Source organism: Sabethes cyaneus, chromosome 1 (assembly GCF_943734655.1).
Source record: "Sabethes cyaneus chromosome 1, idSabCyanKW18_F2, whole genome shotgun sequence".
Lineage (NCBI taxonomy): Eukaryota > Metazoa > Arthropoda > Insecta > Diptera > Culicidae > Sabethes > Sabethes cyaneus.
Window position 1 is genome coordinate 57,405,143 of NC_071353.1, and position 22,445 is coordinate 57,427,587.

The following is a 22,445-nucleotide window of genomic DNA, read 5'->3' on the forward strand; positions in this document are numbered from 1 at the left end:
GTCTAATAAACACTTTGAAAAGAGAAATTAGCGAGATATTTTGCAACTGAATTTTTTCGAAAAACACCTGGAAAAACCTGGAAAAGTCAGGGAATTTTATTTTCACCATATAATCGACACCCTGTGTTGATTGTTGACTGTTTTTCAAACACCGCATCATGCTCAAAATGATTGGTTGTGGTCGGTTTCGATCATGGATGCTCCAAAGCACAAACGGAATGTACCTCGATACCAAAATTCATCAACGGTCATGGTATGAGGAGGCATTTCAAAGATAGGGAAAATTCCTCTTGTGTTTATTGACAAGGATGTGAAAGTTAATGCAATATACTATCTGGAAATGGTCTTAGAACAAAATTTGATACCTTACATTCGGGGTATGGTGAAGAAGATTACGGCTTCCAACAGGATGGAACACTAGCCGTGGTGCAAAGCCAATCCGAGGGATTTCATATCGAAAAAGGAATGGCCTTCAAGTTCTCCTGATTTGAACCCATTGGATTTTTGAGAATGGGGTACATGCAGCAGAAGCTCAACGATTATAAATTTTATAATTTGGATGAATTTAAGTTAGTTATCAGCAAGGTATGGGATGATATTCCGATGGAAGTAGTGCGTGCCGCATGTAACGACTTTTAAAAGCGTTTGAAGCGTGTTATCCAGGCAAAAGACGATTCAATAGAGTAATGATTGTTTGTTGCGTTCTGTATCTATGGGTAAACAACTTCTAAAAGTAAAATTCGAAATTCAGCCTTTATTTACCAAAATATATGACTTTGTTTTTGTTCGAATACATATGTGTCACATTGTACATTCGACTTCTAGTAAGCGTTACCATTCCGAAAATAGTTCATTTATTCATATTGTAGAATGATGGTTTCTATTGTGGGGTGATCACTTCAAAAACTCGTTTACAAAACGGTATTATTAGAAAGTGCATAAGTTTATGCTAGAGCGCAAACGCGGAATGTGATTGTTAATGAGCTATATTTTTAGGCATTAAAAAATGTATCGCAGTTTTCGAGCACGTGCTATTGATTTACAAAATGTTGTTGTTGTAAATCCTCAATAAAATTGCAAAAAGATGGATGCGAAGTCCAAAGAATCTATCTCAACCTGGTCAAATAATGTACTCAATCCTCACATACATACTGAGAGACAAATCTTCCAAACGTGCTGTTCGAACCACAAATTCTGATACCTGATAAATACTAGCAAGTAAAGCAAGCCAATGATACCCCTTAATATCTAATTCTGCTTCGGAAAAAATCAAACTCGTGAACTGTTTGCGATGAAACTTCTTCTTGTTTCACCATGTAAGATGTAACCCGCATGTTTCCCTTGAGGGATTTGCAACAATCGCTCCAAACTGAAGGGCAACAGGTGACGTCTAACGCGATTGCAAAAGTTACCCCGAAAATATTGATTACTTTTCATTACGGCTGCAGACGACAATGACGATGGCGATGACCTATACGCCCGTAACGAAGCCCAGCATCAGAAAGCACACCATCATCGCTGCGGAGTCATTAATTGCGCATGTATGCATTTTCCTGATTCCGTGTTGTTTTCTGTTCTTTCTCGAAACATGGTTCAAATTATTGCTTTTTTTCTCTTCTGCAATCGCTTGATAGCATCTATTTTGATAACATATAATAGTAATTACCATTTTTGTTATTCACAACGTACGATAGCATAATAAGATTGACATAGATTTACCCTAAAACCTTGCGGTACTCTATTGGTAATAAAGAAAACATCTTGTACGTTAACTTCGTGTACGTTCACTACTGTGTTATAATCTTTAAAAAAAATCAGAATGCTAAAATATATATAAAAATACTTATTAGATTCTCTAACATAACATAACATAAAGATGTTGAAGTTCAATGCTTCAGTTGGTACGCTATTTTCCGGATACACCGGATGACCGATTCTGCGACTTCAAACAGTCGCCCTGATTCCGTTTGGTGGCTCCGGCTAAGCGGTTGCGCTCGTCGGCTGCACATTTTCCCATCCCGTCCCGTACCTTCGCACATCGCCTAGCATCTTTTCTGCCAGGGAAAACAACGGAAAAAACGCACCACCCCGCGCACCGCGCGCCTTGAGGAATGATGAGATTTCCTATTCCACCACGCTGCTGTCTGCAGCGGAAAGGGCGAAACACAGACACGTGCGCGGAGTATCGATCAATATAACTGCGCGCTGCCACGAAAAACTAGATATGGAAAAAGGGATATTTAGAATTACTATACACATGCTGCCGTCTCGCTCTGGCGCGGAATCGCTGTTTGTTCTTTTTTTTTGTGTGTATGGCCATTGCTTGTGAGATGTGCTCACTTCCGCTCATTTGGCGGTGGTTTTCCTTGGGCAGGGCGGATTGACGTGAGAGGAGCTATAAAGGTCGTACGTCCTAGTGGGGCTATGCAGAATGAATGCTTTCGCAAGGAGCATAAGCAATCTTGGTATTACGTAGATAGAACAATTAGTGCTGTCATTTGTTATCATTTCAACTCCGACGTCAATCACGTAGCTTTTTTTATTCTGTAAATCGCATCCGCTGCACGGTTCGCAGTATGTTGAAGTATTTGATGATCCTTTATGTATTGTTCATTGCAATTAAGAGATATATCTTTATGTAAACAGTTGTCAAATTATAACATTGGTCAAGTAATCTGATGAATTGTACATTATTCACAATTGGACACAACCTTCCAGTTAGCTTCGAGGTACGATGCTAGTCTAACAGGCCAGTCGTCGTATGTTCGAGTCTCGGTTAGGCTGTGTTTGCTAGGTAGGGTCAGTTGGATCCTTACACTGGCCGCGTAATTTTCCTGTACTCGAACAGTCGGCTGCGAAGTCTGTCGATAAAAAAGGGTAATGTCTAATGACGGTTTAAGCCCACGACTTTGCTTTTATTTGTACATTATCCAATTGTTCTTTATAATGTAATTTTCTAGTCCATTTAACGCAGTCAAGAATAGGAATGGTAAATTAATGAGTTTTGCATAGTCTGCAAAGTTTATCACCACTTATACAAATTATGATATACACAGTTCCTGACAAACTGCATCTTTTACTTTACTTACGATACTTTGTCCTTTTCTTTATAACTCAGCAGCTAATGATGGTGTTATATCTTACCTTGCTGCATCTGTTACATACATATTTCTGAATGTGACCCACATCAAATTGCACCATGGAAGAAACGCTGTAGAAAATTACCTAATTGACCGATCTTTTTCAGACTTTCAGACAATAAAATATAACCCATTAGTGAGCTTCTGGCATATGTATTTCATTCAACTTCAATACCATAACCGTATACTCGCACCTTACGCTTAACTCCACGCATAAGGTTCTGTACAACATCTGGCTGCAGTTTCTGTACGGAAACCCACCTTTTCACAATGTCTTCCTCAGATTTGACCTTCTAGGGATGCTCCCGTAGTGCATGCTTCATAATAGCCAAGTGTTTTTCTTTGGGCCTTAGTTTCGGTGCGTTGGGGGGTTCATGTCCTTGGGTACGAAAGTAACCCCGTTGGCTTAGTACCACTCCAGGACATCCTTTGAATAGTGGCACGAAGTTAGATCCGACCAGAATCGTAGAATCGTTAGATCGTAGGGCCGTCTTGTTGCCTCAACAGAGGAACCACACGCCTCTGTAGACACTCCTTGAGGTAGATCTGCCCGTTTACAGTTCCGGTAGTCACGAACGGCGCAATCGATTTGCCACTTGAACAGCTCGCTCGCCAAATTATGTATTTCATGACAAACTTTTAAAGTTTCTGCTGCTTTATTTCTTCCAGAACATTAAACTTGTGCTGGGCGGTAAAGAACACTAACCCCGGAAGCTGCCGGAAGGCCGCCTTGACGTAAGTCTCATCATCCATGATGAGACAATGAGGTTTCGTCAGCATCTGGGTGTACAGTTTCCGGGCCCGTGACTTTCCCATCGTATTTTGCCGTTCGTCACGATTTGGAGCCTTCTGTGCTTTGTACGTATGCGGTCCCTCCCGTTCCTTGGCTCTCTGAACGAAAGACTTGGACAGATTCAACTTTTTGGTCACATCCCTGACCGAACCTTTGGGATTCTCCTTAACGGGAAGCTAGCAGTCGTTAACTTTTCGTCGGAGAGCCCAATTTCAGAAGCAGTTTTTGGGCCCAAATTTGGGTTCTGTTTATAGAAATGTATTCACTGTATTTTTCTTGCCAAACTGAACACAGCGAATATATTTTCATGAACAGAATTTTTGTTTCAAACAAAAAAAACTGCTTTTGAAATTTGCAGAATCGATGACGACCAATTTCACCTTAAACGCTTCCACAACACGCTTGTGATCCTGATCACTAATAGAGCATCCTACCTGACCACATTTCTCGTTCCGTTCGATGCTCATAGTTTCGTAGGCACATTTAACCACACGACTCATAGTTGTGTGCACAATTTCGAGTTGTTTTCCGATGTCCCGATAAGATAGTTGAGAATTTTTCAGGTGCTTCCGCAAAACCAATTCGCAACGGTTTTTTTCGGGTGACGACCTTTTTTCAATTTTCGAAAAACTGACAGCGATAAAAATACAGTGTACATAAGCAATACTTCTACCCAAATTTTCAAGGGAAAATACCCAATGGGTAATTTTCTACATCGTTTCTTCCGTGGTGCAATTTGATGTGAGACACACTTTATCAAGCAAGGAGTATGTTTTGTTCTGAATATTATGTCAATGAATTCCACCCGGGTCAAGATATTATCTTTTTCGTTCAACTCGTTTATTCGATTTGGTTCATATAATGGTAGCTTAGCGGAGACGTGTTTCTTGTTCTAATATCTAAGCTTATTTTATCTCACTAACGCAGCCAATTTTTAAAAGCATCCTGAAAAATGACGATTACTTGAATCAATTATTTTTCTTGTCAACGGCCAGGCCAATGGCGCAGCATGTACCGCAGAGAGAATTCCATGAAATAAAGTGGAACCAGAAATAATGCCTAATTCCATACAACTCCATGAAATCAAGGGGAAGGAAGCATGCATGGACCTCCCGTACCAAACGCTTCCCATATAGATAGTGATTTATTTACAGTCGTTGGGAGTATCTTTGTTAATAAAGGTCTAGTGATACTCCAGACCCTCAGGGATGAATTAATGGCATTTAGACCAGAAGCCAGACTGCAATTGGCCAAAGATATACCGCCTTATTTCTCTCTCTGAAAATAGATTAGTTTACCAAAAATATTAATCAAAATTAAAAAATAGTATAACACTTGAAAATAAAGTCGAGTGGTTTAGCGCCTGCCTAAAACTACAGTCGTAAGGTTAGGACTTAAAAACCACACCTCCTAGCTTGGCTACTCAAATATGCAAACTGAATTATTTCCAGGTATGGCCACGTGGAGACGTTAGGTAGAAGCCTGGGATGGCTAGAACTATATTGGGCGCTTTTTCCTAGTTGCCTTCCTCATTTCATACTCTGACCTCGGCTTTCGATTAACGCACTGACAGTCACCTTACATTCATCAACTATCGAAGAGGCTGTCCGTAAAGATGAAGTAATCGTTTGTGGGTCTTTTTTTTTTTTGATGATTTCCACTCGATGTACTGAATTGCAGATGATTCTACGACGGAAACAAATGCAGGAGTATCGAGCTTATCACCCATAATTCTCACATGTCAATTAGATTCCAGTTTGCATTATTTGTATAAAATGAAAAAAAAAAAACATTTTTTCGCTAAACAACGAGAGCTGATAATTTTTCAGTTCATTCTTCCCTAAAATACAGTTATCCTCTCTCGCTGATGTACGAGTTGAGCAGACAGCAGGTCTGTCTGTTGCAAAATCAAAACAGAATATTAAAAACTAGAAGACATCTTCACTTCCAGTCGTTTGTTTGGCTCTGTTCCAAAGGGTACTCATTAATGTCTCTGTCAATAATTTGTTCACGAACCTGCCCCAAAAACAACGTGTTTTTGATTGAATCAAGCTTTCAAACCTGATCGCAAGCACCGTGTGCCGTTCTTCAAAATACTCGGGGTTTCCTTTCTCTCGAAAGACTCAATTTACGGACAATTTGGACCGGCCACGTCGCAAGGATGCCGGACCACTGTGCAGTGAAATCCGTTCTCTTTACGAACACCGGCACAAGGGTCACGGCGTGCTAGATGGCTCGACCAGGTTGAAGCCGACACGCGTTAAGCGTTAAGACGCTCAATCAGTTCGAGCTCAGGATCTAGTATTGTGGAGAGGAATTTTTGTACGGCAAGAACCACCTTGGCTCTCTGCTGGGAAACGGAGTTAGTAAGAAATACTAACGCAATTGACTTTAGAAGTTGTCCCACGATTTCACTACGACTAATTGGGGTATTTTGGGCTGCAGAAGACTTTTAAAGTAATGAGAAAATCTATATGGTGGCGGGAAATGCGTAAACACATTAACGCCTATATTCGATTTTGTTTCACTTGCCAGCGTTCCAAACCAGCATTATATACCTTACAGGGTAATACACGCAGCATCCTTGCAGATGGACCAAACGAAATTCTTTCGCTAGATTTTTTTGAATAATTTCCATTTGGTCCCGCAGGAGTTCGCTACGTTTTTGTAGCTATCGATGTATTCACTAATCAGCCTACTTTGAAAAAAGGCTAGATCGACGCATATAATTACTCGGTAAGTCTTCGGCTGTACTCTGCAATCAAGGGACACAGGTTCCCGTGAAGTTTTGGAGCAGGACTTTGAAGGAACATGGGATCAAACTGATCCCATCTGAACATCTGTACGCCATCCACAAGCAAATTCAGTGGAACGGACGATGCGCGAGTTGTCTAGATTATGTCGCGCACATTGCCAACAAAATCATCGCAGTTGGGCTACACCTCATGAATTGCAATATGGGAATTTGCCTAAGGGTGCAGTGGGAGAGCTAATTAAATCTCCCGAATATAGACCATACGCTGTAAACTATTAAAAAAAAAGCCAAACGCAGGAATCAGGGGGCCAATCAGCAATCGGTATATTTCAGTGTAGGTGATTTAGTGCTTTTATAGTCTAACCCTATGTCATCGGAATCAGACTCAGTGGTGAAAAAGTTTTTCAATGTGTATGAACGGCCTTACGAGATACACCTGATCATCCGAGACGATGCATATATTCTTAGACACCCGGAAACCAAGAAAACCTGAGGCATGTTTCATATGAATCTCTTAAAACCATTTGTTCAGAAATGGAGATTGACCGCTACTGAAGGGGGAGTTGTAACACCACTGGTTCAACCCTGAAAACGTGGTTCATTATCAGCATCGCAAAATGTCTAATGATGACTTTCTACCGCATCAACCACCTGAATGTACTCATAAGAGTCGATCAAGTCAATGATCTTGAGGTACTGCTTGACGCTAAACTCACCTTCAACTTACGTCATACCACGGCAATATCGAAAGCTTCCCGGCAACTCGGTTTCATCGCTTGCACTGTACTGTTCGTTAGTACGCCTGTTGATTGAAAATGCTTGGTTGGTTCGGTGCCCCTATCAATTGTCGTGGAATCTGCGTATCGAACATGTGCAAAAACGTTTCCTGAGGCTGCCGTTGAGGGACTTACCATGGCGCGATCCAGTAAATCTGCCACCGTATCCCGATCGTTGTCGTTCATTGGATCTTCAGACACTTGAGTAGCGTATGAAGGTTCAGCAAGCAGTGTGTGTGGTGCAAAGATCTTATATAACAAGATCGATTCATCGACCATCCTGCCTCTTTTATGAACTTTCGTGCATCACAACATTCACAACGCGCCCTCCGCTCTACCGGACTACTGCAACCGAGATTCCATCGGACAACCTTTGGATCTTATGAGCCAATAACTGCCTGCATCCAGACTTTTTCTACTTTTTCTAGAACCGTCGCACAAGTTGTATTGCAAATCAGATATAAGCGTTTGATCCATTTTGGGTAGTTATCCTTCACTAATTCCTAAAGTAAACTGCATTATACTACTCAAAGTAACACACTTTGGTCACAAAAACAGTGACAAAATAGTGCCAAAAAGTACAAGGGTCCATGCTTAGTGGCACGGGCGCAGGCTTGAAGTAGGACTACGAATGTAGAGCAATTCGTGGCATTAGTATTCGAGTGAATTCTGTTACGTTTTAGCATGCCTATAAATCGGAGTTGGCGCGAGTAACGAAAGGGTAAAGAATTGTGTTCTTACATGTGAGAAATTCATAATTTCAACTCTTCAGCTAATTTAAATGGTGGACCTGAAAAGGTCCGTTTGTTAATCTCGAATTCTCAAATTTCTGACTCGTGGTGTCCATTGTCTACTTTCTTCCATCAGTCAGGTTATTGGTGTGTGGATTAATGGTGGGAATACTGTTTATCGGACAAACGCTACTGGTAGGATCTGTAATCAAGATAGACTTTTATGTTTATGATGTTATGAGTAACGAAAGCCGCTGACCGCTGACGATGCGCAGTAAAAGGCATAGCAGCAAAAACTATATCGTTCACTGGCGGATGAGTTGATGGATTCTTCGGTTTGTTGGCGTCTCGTTTGGTGAATTTGCAAGTCTTTGTTGCCTTATCCGGAGAAGCAGCAACAGCTGAAGCTCAATAATTTTCGATCGGATTGTATAGGGCGTAAATTAAATACAATCATAAGGAAGATTAACCCATAGCTCATCTCGTATATATTTCTGTCATCCATGCTAGGGAAGCACTGACGTGGGAAGGCAAAAAAATGCAAATAATTAAATATTAAATATTCGACTCATATTTTCTCAATTATTAAACGTCTGTTAGGGAAACGTGTGATCTACTGTGTTGTAATGGATTTTTTGAAAAATTTCCATTCGATTGATACCAATATCTCTAGAATCTATTGACGGATGACTGAGTTATAAGCGTGCAAACTATAACCACTTTTCGTTACATGTTCCCTTTTCGTTTTTCTAAAGTGCACCCCAATATAGAAATCAAAGAAGTAGTCCTACTTCAAAACCGAGGCAAGAAAACTATTTGCCTCCGTCGTTGAGAATACTTCAGATGAAAATTGTTTGAAAACACTCGTTTAACCATGACTGTTGCGTTTGCAAACCTTAAAAGAGTTACAGTCTGTGTCACAGAAAATCAAACGCATTTTATTGGGCCCTTTAAAATATTCCATTCTATGACCGTCATGTATTTTGCTTTGCAAGCCTTCTCGGAACTATGTGCTAGGTTTGCTTTATCGAATCGAATAGCTTGTGGAAACTGGAAACCAAGCAAAACGAAGAATAACAGTTACGTTAATGCAAGCACACATTAATTCACGGTAGTTATTCTCCGTAGGATTCCAATCCCGCCGTCGCGTCGTGCGAGATACTCTCGCCGATTGTGCAGAACCGCCGATTTTTGTCGTGGCCTAGAGAGTTGATGAGTGGAACGATAGTGAGTGTAACTGAATGAGTGCTTGAATGAATGCGTGCGTGAGAATTTCCGCTCTCGGCGTCCTTGTTTCCCTGACAGTTATCCTGTCGTGGATGCTAGCCCGTATAGAACTGCGCTCTGTGCCGTGGGTGTAGTGTTCCGCTAGACGAAAGACAGTGAAAAGTAAATGTACTGTTGGCTTGCGTGTGCATTGTGACGAATAGCAGTGTAGTGCAGAGTGAATTTTGATTTGGTTTTAAAAATAATCTATCAGAGCTTACTATTATTGTAACATCAAATCGAATTGGTCAACATCTACATTATTTGCAGAAATATTTCACACGGAAAACAACAATTTTCTTGTACCCTAAACTGTTTCGTTTGAATGCTTTTGTCACAAGAAAAAACAAAAGCGGGTTTGTCTTCATATAATGACAATTGAGAATACCTTTTCTTCATAAACGAAGTAGTACTTTGTATGTTTATTTAAACCGCTTTAATGAGGAGATTTAATTTCACATTAGTTTAGAACCGCGTGTTGCATCAATCTTATTTGAAAATTGGCTTTGTTATCTCGAAAGATCTGATTGTTCAAATCCTACATTGGATGAAAACGTGTCCAACAAAAACAACAATTTCATCGTTCTCAATCTCGATGTCCCACACATACACGTGAACATAAATATTCCTGCCAATCTAATCGATAAACAAAGAAAAGTCAGCCAAAATGTCGTGGAATGTTACATGCTGCTTTTGGGACCAACCGTGTGCGTTGGTGGTAGTGATGGTTAAGCCCGTTTGAGAGCCTAGCTCAAACTGTGTTGTGTTTGGAGATTTCCCGGTGAAATGCGAGTGACATGTGAAGCAGCGCAGTTTCCTGTCTATCAGTGAGAGGATTTTCATGAATGACGCCCATGCCGTTCTTTGCGCTGAGATGTTAAAAATAATTAGCTTTTCGAGAATGAACTGTGATAAGTTTGTCAATTAACATACTTTCATTTTCAGTTTGAAATCTGCAGCATATCGCAAACTGCTGCATGTTTCATAACACTACATTTGTTGTTCTGAAGCAATTAGGTACTGTTTCCTGAAAATGTCATTTGCAATTTATTTAAGAACGTTTGGCCGTCGCTTTGTTTGTTAATTTTCAATCTTCACGTCATGAAAAATTAGAAACAATCTATCGTAACATGACCATTACAACAAACTTCTAATTCAGTGTTTACGTTAAGGCGGCACTGTGCTTAGGTAATTGGTTTTGAAACTGCTGTTGAAAATTTGTATGAATTTAAAACTAAACAATATAATTAACATTTGTTGGGCAGTTAGATATGAATATGTGTGTGGATAATCTAAAAAAACAGTGACAACCGAAGTACTGAAATCAGTCACAATTAACGATTAACGTGCATTAAAATATTTTTCATATATTCTTAGATGCAGGTCTATTAATAATTTTAATGCAAATAAAAAATTTAGATTTTGGTTAAAGTGGGGTACTTCTAAAATCCCTTTTACCTAAGATATTTGTACTGAATATGTTTATTTGAGCTTGCGATGTTATACAAAAAGGCGTAACATAAGTGTAGCACACTAGTCCAGCTTTTAATGTGTTGATCATGATATATGGTAAGAAAATTTGTTTATCTACGAATAGCTGAATCATAAAAAGCTAAATATTCAAGTTGATCAAAAAATCACAAGCTTGGGGAATATTTAATCTTTTTGTGATTTGGCTTCGGTCCTTAGAATGAACAACTTATAAACTGTCTCAGTGAGCGATGAATGTTCTGTATTAAAAATGACTACAAAATCTTTCGTTTGTTCCTTTTACTCACAGGTATTCTGTCTCCTCCGGGTCCATTTCTAACACCAAGTCCATCACCATCGATACCAGCGAGCCCACGACTGCAGCCTTCGCCGTCACAGTCACCGTTTCAGCAGCAACAAGCACAGGATGTCTTGCTGGTAACTAACAGTAGCATCAGCCACGTGACTCAGGAGCAAGTAGGTTTTCTGTTTGCTGATCATCCGTAAGTTACTGATACAAGCAAAATTTTACTGCCATTTGACAGGATCGAAAAATTGGAATCACCAATCGACGTCAATCGTTTAACCAACAATCTCAACAACAACAACAACAGCTCAGTAATAATAGTCCGAATGCAGGCACGGTTGTGTACCGGCCAAGTCCGACACAGTCACCGGCCGGGGCGGCTACTTACAGTATCACTACCATACCTGGCAATGAGTTTAATACGACACTAGTGGGTTCCAATAACATCTCATTGAACAAGGTAATCTGGCTTGCCGGCGAACCTTAAAATAAGCTATGAATACAAGTTTTATTTTTCGCTTCCAGAAGGGCCGCAAATCCTCTTCGGCAACTGTGATACATCAGCCGCAGTTACTTCAGTCTCCCCAACAACAACAACAACAGCAGCATACCTTTATTCAATCCCATGTTTCTCATGGTCATGGGACTACAATCGGCACTCCGGTTTGTAGCCCGAAAGCGGCGAAAAAAGCTCTGCAGCAACATATCCAACAGCATCAACAACAGCAGCAGCTTCAGCAAAACCAACAGCAACATCAACCGCAAACAGTATCCTTTGTTGGAAGTCCAATCGCCAGCCCGAGCCCGATTGCGAGTCCCAACGGAGGTCAAATTCTGGTCACCACTAGCAGTCACGGTGGTTTGGGCGGCAGTATTATCGTTGGCAGTGCAAATCATTCAACTTCCCAAGCTACTGCTGGGCATCCATGCTCAGGAGTATCGGCTACTGGGGCTGCCCAGCTAAGGCCTCCCACGCCACAACCTATTATGCAGCAAGTAAGTTTTTACGGTTTTATATAAATTCTTTCATTGGCTGAATATCTAAATTATTCATTTTCATTTTTAGTATCCTGTAATGGGCGCCGGCAATCAAATAGTGCAAATATTTCAAGGTTCTCAATTTATTACTCAGCATCCATCAGTGTCGCAGCAGCAGCAAGCGTCTATTCAGGGACAATCCCAACAACTGCAAAACCGTCAATCGATCATATCGCATTCGCCCCAACCCCAGACGCTTAACAATCAGCCTACGACGCCCCAGCACCATCAGCAGACGCAGCAGCAACAGTTCATTCAGCAAATCATAACGTCCTCTCCGTCTTCTGGATCAGCATCGTCTTCACCAGCGTCTATGTCAGTTGCAGGAGGAACGGTCATCATAGGTGGTGGAGGTGGAGTGATAGGTGGAGGACACAGCCAAAAGCACCAGAAAGGTCCACAACAAATTTTGCCAAAACCAGTTACACCGTCGGTATCCCCGTCGCCGGGTTCTGCCCATCAAAGTCCGCAGCAACAGCTACAAGTTAGTTATAATCCTACCTCTCTCAGTTACAGCGGAAGCAAAACAGTCATGAGTCAACCCAAGACTTCGATGGCAACGGTAATGACCCACATGCCGGCACAACTTCACGTCTCACAGACTACTAGTGGGGGGCAGTATTTAACCCAATCAACTGCACATCAAGCTCAACAACCACAAACCACAGCAACTACCCAACAGCCGCAATTGGTAGCAACACCGCAAACCACACCCACTGGGACTCATACGCCAACTCCTCAGAATGGGAGCTCCATAATCCTGCCGGCGGGTAATTTGAACGCACAACCTTTGCTGCTCAACCAAATGCCCGTTATTGTACATCCAAATACACCTCAAGGCGTTCAGCTTATTCTGCGACCGCCCGCCCCGCAGATAGCCACTCCCAGTTTGGTGATCCACAATACCAGACCTCAACTGCAACAACCACAACCCCAACAAGTGCTGCGAATACTGAATACAAATGGAGCGATGCAATTGGCAGCAGCTCCGACGTTTATCGTTTCCTCTCAAGGGAATTTGGTGCAGCAAAATATACCTGGACTGAAAACAAGTCAGGGGGTTCCCTTGACCCAAATTCAGGGTTTGTCCGGTCAAAGACAACCGCAGCAGCTAGCGGCAGCTATTAATCAGCATTTGCTCAGTCAAGGAGTAGCTCAAATTCAGAACCTCCAATTGAACGGGAATCTGACACAAATCCAAGTGCCAAATGGACTCAATGGACAATTGCTGACATCCTTGCCAACTCAATTTCAGCAGGGTGTGGGTAGTTTTAGTTTACAGAACCAGAATATAAATCTAAACCAGATTGGCAGTGCAAACTTTTCGCAATTAGCGGCAGCTGCGGCTGCAAGTGGGACCACCTTTACATCGCCGCCACCTCCGACTCAGGTAACGCAATCTTCTTCGGGTCAAGCCGGCGAAATAGTGATGAGTGGTGCGAACATTCAATTCACAACAACTGCACAACCAGGAGGAACGATAACTGCAGCTGTGAATACCAACCAAGCACACCAAGCTGCACAGGGACAAATAATCACTGGCTCGTCCTTGGACAGTCAGTTGCAAACTACGCAAATCATTTCGTCTTCTGCTCAGGAACCGATTCGACAACCCACACCGATTATTACAACACAGATACCTTCTCAACAGCAACAGCAGCACCAACAGCAGCAGCAGCAACATTTTTTCACCGGAAATACCATAGCACCGCAGGTCCCGGTTCAAATTCAGCAACCACAGCATCAACTGTTGCCAAAATTCGAACCGGAGAAACCGAAGAAAGAACGCAAAAGTAAGAAAAAGAAAGTCACGCAACCTCCGATTGCAACTGCCGCTCCAATCATTGTGACTCCCAGTGTACCAGTGACAAGCCAAGTTTCAATTCCGTCTGTACCCGCTCCCACAGCATACACCGAACCAGTGTCTTCACCTCCTACGTCGCCTACATACAGCAATACCCACACTGCAACCGGAAAGTTAGATTTAGCTAATTTAATGAAAATTTCCGGGATTGGTATCGAGGACGACGATTTCATGGATACCGATGAATCGCCATCGAATCTACAGCCACCACCTTTAGTGCAGGCAAGTTCAGACTATGCCAATGTTGTAATGCAGCAAAATGAACCGGCGCCAAAAGAGCTTATGTCTCCACCAGCGGCACCGTCTGCTTCTGCAGCAACCACAGACATTATGATCACAATTCCGGCCAGTGTCGCTGGTGGATCAAACATGGATTTTCCTTACACAATCTCAATTCCTACCTCCGGCCTGGAAGGACAAGATGCACAAGTTAAGGTCTCAGCGTCCAGTGATGTCATGGCAACTAAGCCTTTGGCGCCTCATCACCCTCCGCAGCAGCAAGCACAACATCAACAGCCTCCCCAAGAACCACCTCCGTTTATGATCACCATCGATTCATCCGGTGATCCAAACTCGGCCCAGCCGTACACGATCTCAATACCTCGCCTATCATCTAGTGGTAACAGTTTGGATGAGGCTAAAGTAGTTAGTATAGCAACAGTGGCGCCAACCCAAACCGTTCAAACTGTTACCAGCAGCACACCATCAATTACCACTCCGCCAAATACTCTCTGCGTCAACAGTCTAATGAACAACGTCCTGAACACACAAATGACTCCGACGTTACAAAGCCAGATTAACGAAATTCAAAATCAGTTAATCCAGGCTGCAGCGTCGTCAACACCATCGACTCCGACGTCATTCAGTGCGCCAAGCCAACATTGCGCTCATCCCAGTAGTCAACCAATGTCGATGACCACCTCAACTAGTTTTAGTACATCAATTGTCACAACCTCTGCATTGGCTTCTCCGATGACTACTTCCATGGTGATATCCCCAAGTAAAACCACCGTAACGACGCCCAGTAAAAAGAAATCCGGTGGTGGTAAAAAGAATGGAAAGAAACTAGCGGAAAAACCGTTGGAATCGCCCATCAATACCGCTACTGTACCAACTCAAATCGGGAACATACAAATATCACAGATCGATGGAACAACAGTGAATAATAACAAAACAGCTAAAGGGATGATTAATAATCAGATTCAGATCACCCCAATTTTAGACAGTAGCAAAACGAATGCGCCGCAATTTCAGCCGCAGGCTGCAGTGCCCATGAATGTGTCTTCGACAGTTCAGCTGCAACAAGCGCAGTCAACTCCTACGATGACCAGTCAAATTCAACAACCGCTGGTGAACCAACCGATAATGCACACTGCTCCAATTCAACATCCACCAGCAATTTCTCAAATTCCCATTCAACAACAACCGCAGCAACAGCCAACGGCTCAAGGTATTTTATCGCAACTAACCGGAGCACTAAGCCTTTCACTAGGTGAAAACGGGCATTTCATTTTAAAGCACGACGTTAATAGTCCTCAGGATCACCAGTCACAAATGATTCTGCAGGCAATTTTGTCCGGTGCACTTGGAAATGTTAGCTTGGTGAATGAGCCTTCCAAACCCTTACCGCCTGCTCCACTCATTACTCATCAGCAGCAACCAGCAAGTCCCGTAATTCAGCAACACCCTTCCAAAACAGTGGCCACCGTTAGCGGCCAAATCCAGCATAGAAACGTAATTGTTACCAGTTCTCAGCACCAGCAAACGGCAACCGGCCATATAATGGCTACTTCCTTCAATACTCAAGCGAACCCAAATGTAACAACAACGAACAGTTCTCTGCACATCATGCAACAACCGGTTCCGGCAGCTCCTCATCTAGTCCACCAGCAACATCAAACGCTAGGACATACGCATGCCGTCACGGGCATAACACAAAGTTTGAAGGAAGTTCGAAAACACGAAGTGATTACGACGGATTCTGCGCCTCCAGTAACATCAGTGGTTCAGCATCCGCCTCAATCTCAGCAACAGACGGTTGTAATCAATTCGAATGCCCCGAAATTTGTGGAACTTCCCAAAGTTGGTCCCAATCAGCAGCTGTTCTCTCTGAACACATTAACTAACCAAATTACCCAAATGAGCCCTGGTCAAACTACAGCTGCTCTCGGGCCAATGGAGCGTCTATTGATCGTACCAACGGGCATCAATGCCCAACAGCTGGCACAGTGCTTGTTGCAGGGTCAAATACATTTCAATAATATTGGCCAAGTTACCCAATCCAGCGATCCCAAACCAACACCCCCATCAATCCAACCTCAACCACAGCCTCAAACTCAAGTGTCGCACATGCAGCCACAACAACAAAACCAACAAGTTGCTGTCCAAAACAGTGCACATTTCAAGGCGAATAATACAGCTGTGCCAGTGCAGACAATGACTACACAGAAGGTAATCAATCCAGTGAAACCAGAAAAACCTAAACGAAGTCGGTCAAAAAAGGCAGACAAACAGCCACCGACTAAGCCGCAGAGTTTGGTAAAAGTGAATCCGGTCGGTAGTGGGCTGCCGCAGAATGTTATCCTTCAGCCTGGTCAGCATGCTCAACCAATTTTGGCTGAAGATGGTACTAAAATTGGAACCAAAATTGTTGGTACAGTGAATCCGAACAATTTTGTGACGAATCCACCACCCGTTGCACAAGTTCAACCTCAGCAGCTGATTCATCAAATCGGTGCCACAAATAACTGTGGAACCAATATCAATAAGGCTTCAATCGGCAAAACTAACCTTGTGGGACCAGCTGGTCATACTATAAGCGGAGTAACCCAGTGCAATAATCTAATTGTAAACAATGCGACTTTAGGAACGAATGCTCACTGCAGTAATAACCTTAATAGCAACAATAGCAGTATCATCGTCAACAGCAGCAGCACTACTAGCAACACCATTGGTAGTACCAACAATAGCAGTAGTAGCAGTGTAAACGTGGGTGTTCAACCGAGTAACGTAATCAGTGGTAGTAATTTAGGCACCAGCAGTAATAAAAAAGGAAAGGCTCCCATTGCCTCTTCCATTCCCGCTGCTCAAATGCAGCCAGTAGCGCACCAGATGCCTCCATTGGTAAGTGTTAATTCTGCAGGAGGAACCTCAAGCAGTTCCACCAACAGCATTGGAACTCCCAGTGTCGTCCCGAGAGTTCAAACCATCCAGCTAACACCCCAAAAGCAACAACTATTGAAAAGTGTCCAGCATCAAATTCAGCAGCTTTCAGCGAAATTGCAAAACAAAAACCTGCTAGCCACATTAACCATTCCGGCGGATTTTGATCCCTCCAATCCAATATTCAACAAACCACTGCCAGTGCTTACGAACATTCAGGCCATGACAGATCCGGAAATAACGCAAGCCCTCCAACGATTGTTTATTGAACAGCAGAAAATTTTGGCAACCGGAAAAATCATTCCAACCATTCCAGCAGGACATGCTCTCGCAGTAGCGGCTGCAGGTAATGTGGCACCTCCTCTACCAGCTACGATGTCATCTGGATCAACCACGTCAGCAGCAGCCATTGTCAGCAATGACCCGAAACCACAACAGGCAATTGTATCACCGATCAGTGTTACACCAACATCAGCTAACGCTGCTATGTATCAGGGCGGAGCCAATATGCAAACACTGCCATCGCCAATACAGATCAATTCACCACAGGTCGTCAAACAGGATCTCATGTTACCGGCTTCTAGTGGTTGTGCGAACTCTTCGGTAGTTACGTGTACCAGCTCGTCCATGTCTATCACAATTACAAATAGCAATGTACAATCTCAACAGACGAAAGTTTGCCAACCACCAAAACTGTCGGCCTCGGGAACGTCAATCATTCCGATCAGCTCGGCACTACCACCTAACACAACTATGATGAACAGTCAAACGTCCGTTGCAGCATCCAATCAGTCGATTATCAAAATCAACACCAAATCACAACAACAGCAAAATCAAATGCAACCGCAACAAACCCAGCATCAACTAATCTTGAACAATAAAAATGTGACGCTGTCAAGCAACCCTCACACCAGTATTCCAATGCCTTCGCTGGTTCCCACACAGCCGCAACATCCACGTTCTCATTCTATGAGCGTTACAAAAATTGAGCTTCCCTCAACGCCCCCACCATCATTGCTGTCCACACAACAGCATCGTTCAAACACGCCGATACCACCACCACTAGTACCATCATCCATGCCAGTTCCTCCTAATCAAGGAAACAAAAACTACACCGGCCAATCAATAGTGATAGTGAGCGGATCTCAAGCGATCCTGACTAATGCACTTCCATCAGCAGTGGCTGGGTGCAAGAATACCGTAATGTCTGTACCATCAACTGGTGGTGTTGTCCAGGCCAATCCATCTCTTCACATACAGCTGCAACAACCTTCGCAACCAATGACAAACGTACCTCCACCGTTAATTACGATGGCTTCATCAATAGTTCCCACCTCCTGTACAATGGTTTCAACTACGTCCTCCGCCACCATACATCATTTGCCAGTGACAACCACTACGGTAACGGTGTCTACCGTTGCATCTGCAATTACCAGTACATCTGCCATTATGAGCTCGTCAGATAACAATAGCGATACTCCTGTGCCAGTTTCATCAACCGTTGTGACACCTGTGGTAGCCACTGCGCCAACCATTGTTACTACCACCATACCAGGCTGCCCTAAGCCAGTCGTTGTGCCGCGATCAAGTTTGTGAGTGTGATATTAAACCGCTATCAGTCAACCCTGAGGCGGTATATTTACTAGAAAGGCGATCATACATTACTAACGTGCTTTATCTTATTTCACCTGATTTTTAGATTCGAACGACAAATTTCGGTAGATCAGGATGCCTGCACTCGGCCGGACACCTGCACTCCGTTTACCAACAAACAGGATGCGGTGAAACGGTTAATCCGCTACCATTGTATGTTCGAAGAGCGGTGCGAAGCGAACGAAGTAGAGGAGGATGCTTTCGAAGCAGCGGCGCTCGAATTTCCCACCGTTTACCGGAACATGATGAACAAATATCAGTGGCTTCTGATGCAGGAATCGATGGTAAGTGTTTACTGGACTCGCATCGTCGAATTGATTTGATTTATAAACCATTGGGCTTCAGCAGATGGCCGTCTACAATCATCTACAATAGATTTTTCTTGTACCTTTGAGATCCATGCTAAGAACAGTAGGGTTTATTCTGCAAAGCAATCCAGATAGCACAAGATTGTAATAGAAAGTTCACATTATATCGTATGCATGTCAATTTTACATTGGAATTGATGATTAGAGTATATGTAAACAAAGTGAACAATTAGCTGTTTTGCAGTCGTGTGTATCCTCAAATACAACTCATGACTGTAAATTATAAAGTAGTATAATAGATGATTGCAATATTATGTTATATCGTAGTCATATATTCAGGAGTATTAAGTTGCGTGTTCTAGAACCACGCAAGATAGAATTACAAATGGTTCTCAAAATTTTCGCACGTATATTGCCTCCACTTTGGTACTTAAATGTTACGTGGCATGAAATATAACTTTTTCGTTCAGATATGATTTCGTATTTTTCAGTTGAAATCGAGATATCGAGATCAAACTGTTTAGTGGGAAATGACGTGACAGATCACATACGTCCAAAAGTTCGTCTTAAAATTCCACGTCATCCGATTCGACTACATTAATACTGAACGAGAGGCGAAAAGTAGCGAATTAAAATTTGCCATGGCACGGCACTAGCCTTGCAGAATAAGCCCCTCTGTCGTACATACGACGTAATATAACCTACTTTATGTTTTAACGATAACATCTTTAAGTCAAGGCCGTGATGGATTCTATTTGACTAGTAAAAGTATAAGGGACAGAATTTTTACTTCAATTAACCCTCTTGTCGCGCCGCATTTCGTTATACATCCTTGATGGTTCTTTTTTTACGTTACCATACGCTCATGCGGTCGCATTATAGTCTAATTTGTTTATTTTACGTTATTTGATTTATTACGCTAAATTGATTAAAACATACCTTGGAATGGTTATTATCCCCCAGAACAAAATGAATGGATCAATAACTTTTATCCAGAATGTACCTCTGCTCACGGATGAGCACCAGAACCCATATTCAAGTTGCTGCTTACTACGAGCAAACAATACCAGACCAATCCCTAACCTCGAAAACGTAGAAAGCGGGCTCTCCAAAGGGGGAAACATCGCATCCCGATCACAGCAGTAATGATTATCAATACTGTCGTTGGGGATATGAACTTCCTAGTCAGTAAGGAAGCGATGTACAGACCAGTGGCCCAATAGCATGGCTTTATTTCACTCTTATGATGGCTTTTATCATCAAAATTGTTACAAAATTGCAATTACAATTGATTGTTGAGCCTCAAAAAACTACCGAGAAATAATACCTACGCGTGCCTATTGAATTACTTATTTATTGGTCCATGTCCACCTGTCCAGCATAACAAAGGAATAAAGGCAAGGATCTCCACTGACAGCGGTTACCCGCCATGGCTTTCGCCTGTCGCCAGGAACGGTTCTCATCAACAGACCAAATGTTGTTGGGCAAGCTGCGCAACCATGATCCTCTGGGTCTGCCTCTTCTTCGTTGTCCTTGCGGATTCTAGTTGAGTGCTTCTCTGATCTCGTTCGCTCCTCTCCTCAAGTTGTATCCGACCTACTTCCATGTACGTTTTCGAATTTCTGTTGCTATCCACCGTTGATGACATCGACGATGGAGCATCCCTGGCCTCCCTGATCCGTATGGTTATATTAGTCTTGGTACCACCATCGAGCGTTGTCTTACTACCAAGATATTGAAAGGCTTCCATCTGCCCGATTTATTGTCCCGCTACTGTGAAGTTGGTGGGATTGTGAGTGTTCACTACCATAGACTCAATTACTTAGTTGGCCTTACGTTTTATGACAAGGCCTGCGTAACGTAATTCCTCCATGTAATACGGTCCGTAGCAGGTGGTATCCACCTGGTCTTGCCACCTCACTTGCTGTACCCCTCTTCATCTTGTCTCTTCCGGATTTGATGCGAAAACCATTTTTGCAGCACAGTTATCGTTGATTGTAGCAACATGTCCTGCCCAACGTATCCGTCCAGCTTTAGCCACGGAATACTGGGTTCGCAGTAAAGACGCGCGAGCTCGTGGTTCATTCTTCGCTTCTATGAACCGTGCTCTTGCACGCCGCCACCTCCGTGTGCTCGCAAGTCCTCTTCTAGCAGTGTCTACGTTTCATGCCCGTTGAGAACAACCGGTCTAATTAGCGTTTTGTACAATGTACGCTTTGTACGGAGGCTCAGATCGTTTGACCTCAAGTATTTGTGGAGTTCATAGTAGACCCAAACAACTTCTGCCTTTTAATGTCACGGCTAGTATTGTTGTCCATTGTTGCCAGTGAGCCAAGATAAAGGAATTCGTCGTCTACCTCAAACTCATCCCTGTCGATTGCCACGCTACTGTCTAAGCAAAACCTATCGCGCTCGGTCCCGCCCGCCAGTATATACTTCATTTTAGACGTATTTATCTCAGCAGTTCTCACAATCTAACTTATCACCTTTCTTGTAGATAGGGAAAATAACCCCGTCTTTTCACTCCTCCGGTAGTCGTTTCGTATCCAAAATCTTAACAATCAATTAATGCAGACAGCTGGTCAACTCGTCCGGTCCCATTTTGATAAGTTTGCTCCAATGGCATCCTCTCCGACTGCTTCGGTTTTCTTCAGTCGGTGGATGGCTTCGTTAACTTCGTTTACCGATAGAGATGGCACATCCCTGTTGCTTGCTGCACCAATGAAGTCACTTCCTCCACTATCACGGTGACCACAGACTTAAGGCTTGTTCGTGACAAAATCTGGACACCTCAATTTTGCAATAAAACAAATTTGCTAGTTAATCCTTGAAACAATTTTATATCATTTATGTGTGTATCGTTAATAATTATCAAACAAATTAGCATTGCTTATTTGGTCTGCATGAAAAATTGGCGAACTTTGGAGTTTACCCTTGCCATGCCTTGCCAGGGTCAGTGCAGACTTGTTGGCAACCAATTTAGCTGCGTTTGTCCAAAATTTTCGAAATTTATCTATAGTTTAGTTGTTGCTTGTTGTTTGTGCTGGGACAGCTCTCTCTCTCTCTCTCTTCACCAAAGCCCAATTCCACCGATGGAGCGTAACTCTCGACGGTTAGGTGGATTCGCCTCCTTCGGTACAATAAGGACTCCATTAGCATCATACCATTCCAAAACATCTTTG

At 42.8% G+C, this 22,445-nt stretch overlaps 1 protein-coding gene across 1 annotated transcript in view; it reads left to right on the forward strand.

Moving 5' to 3' along the window:
• LOC128733002 (mucin-5AC) overlaps positions 1-22,445 on the forward strand; it is an 81,152-nt gene that overhangs the window by 50,317 nt on the left and 8,390 nt on the right. Inside the window, exons 3-7 of the mRNA XM_053826523.1 lie at positions 11,242-11,408; positions 11,477-11,698; positions 11,764-12,234; positions 12,305-18,894; positions 19,002-19,239. Coding sequence (XP_053682498.1) covers positions 11,242-11,408; positions 11,477-11,698; positions 11,764-12,234; positions 12,305-18,894; positions 19,002-19,239 — 7,688 coding nt within the window. The remainder of the gene's footprint in view (positions 1-11,241; positions 11,409-11,476; positions 11,699-11,763; positions 12,235-12,304; positions 18,895-19,001; positions 19,240-22,445) is intronic.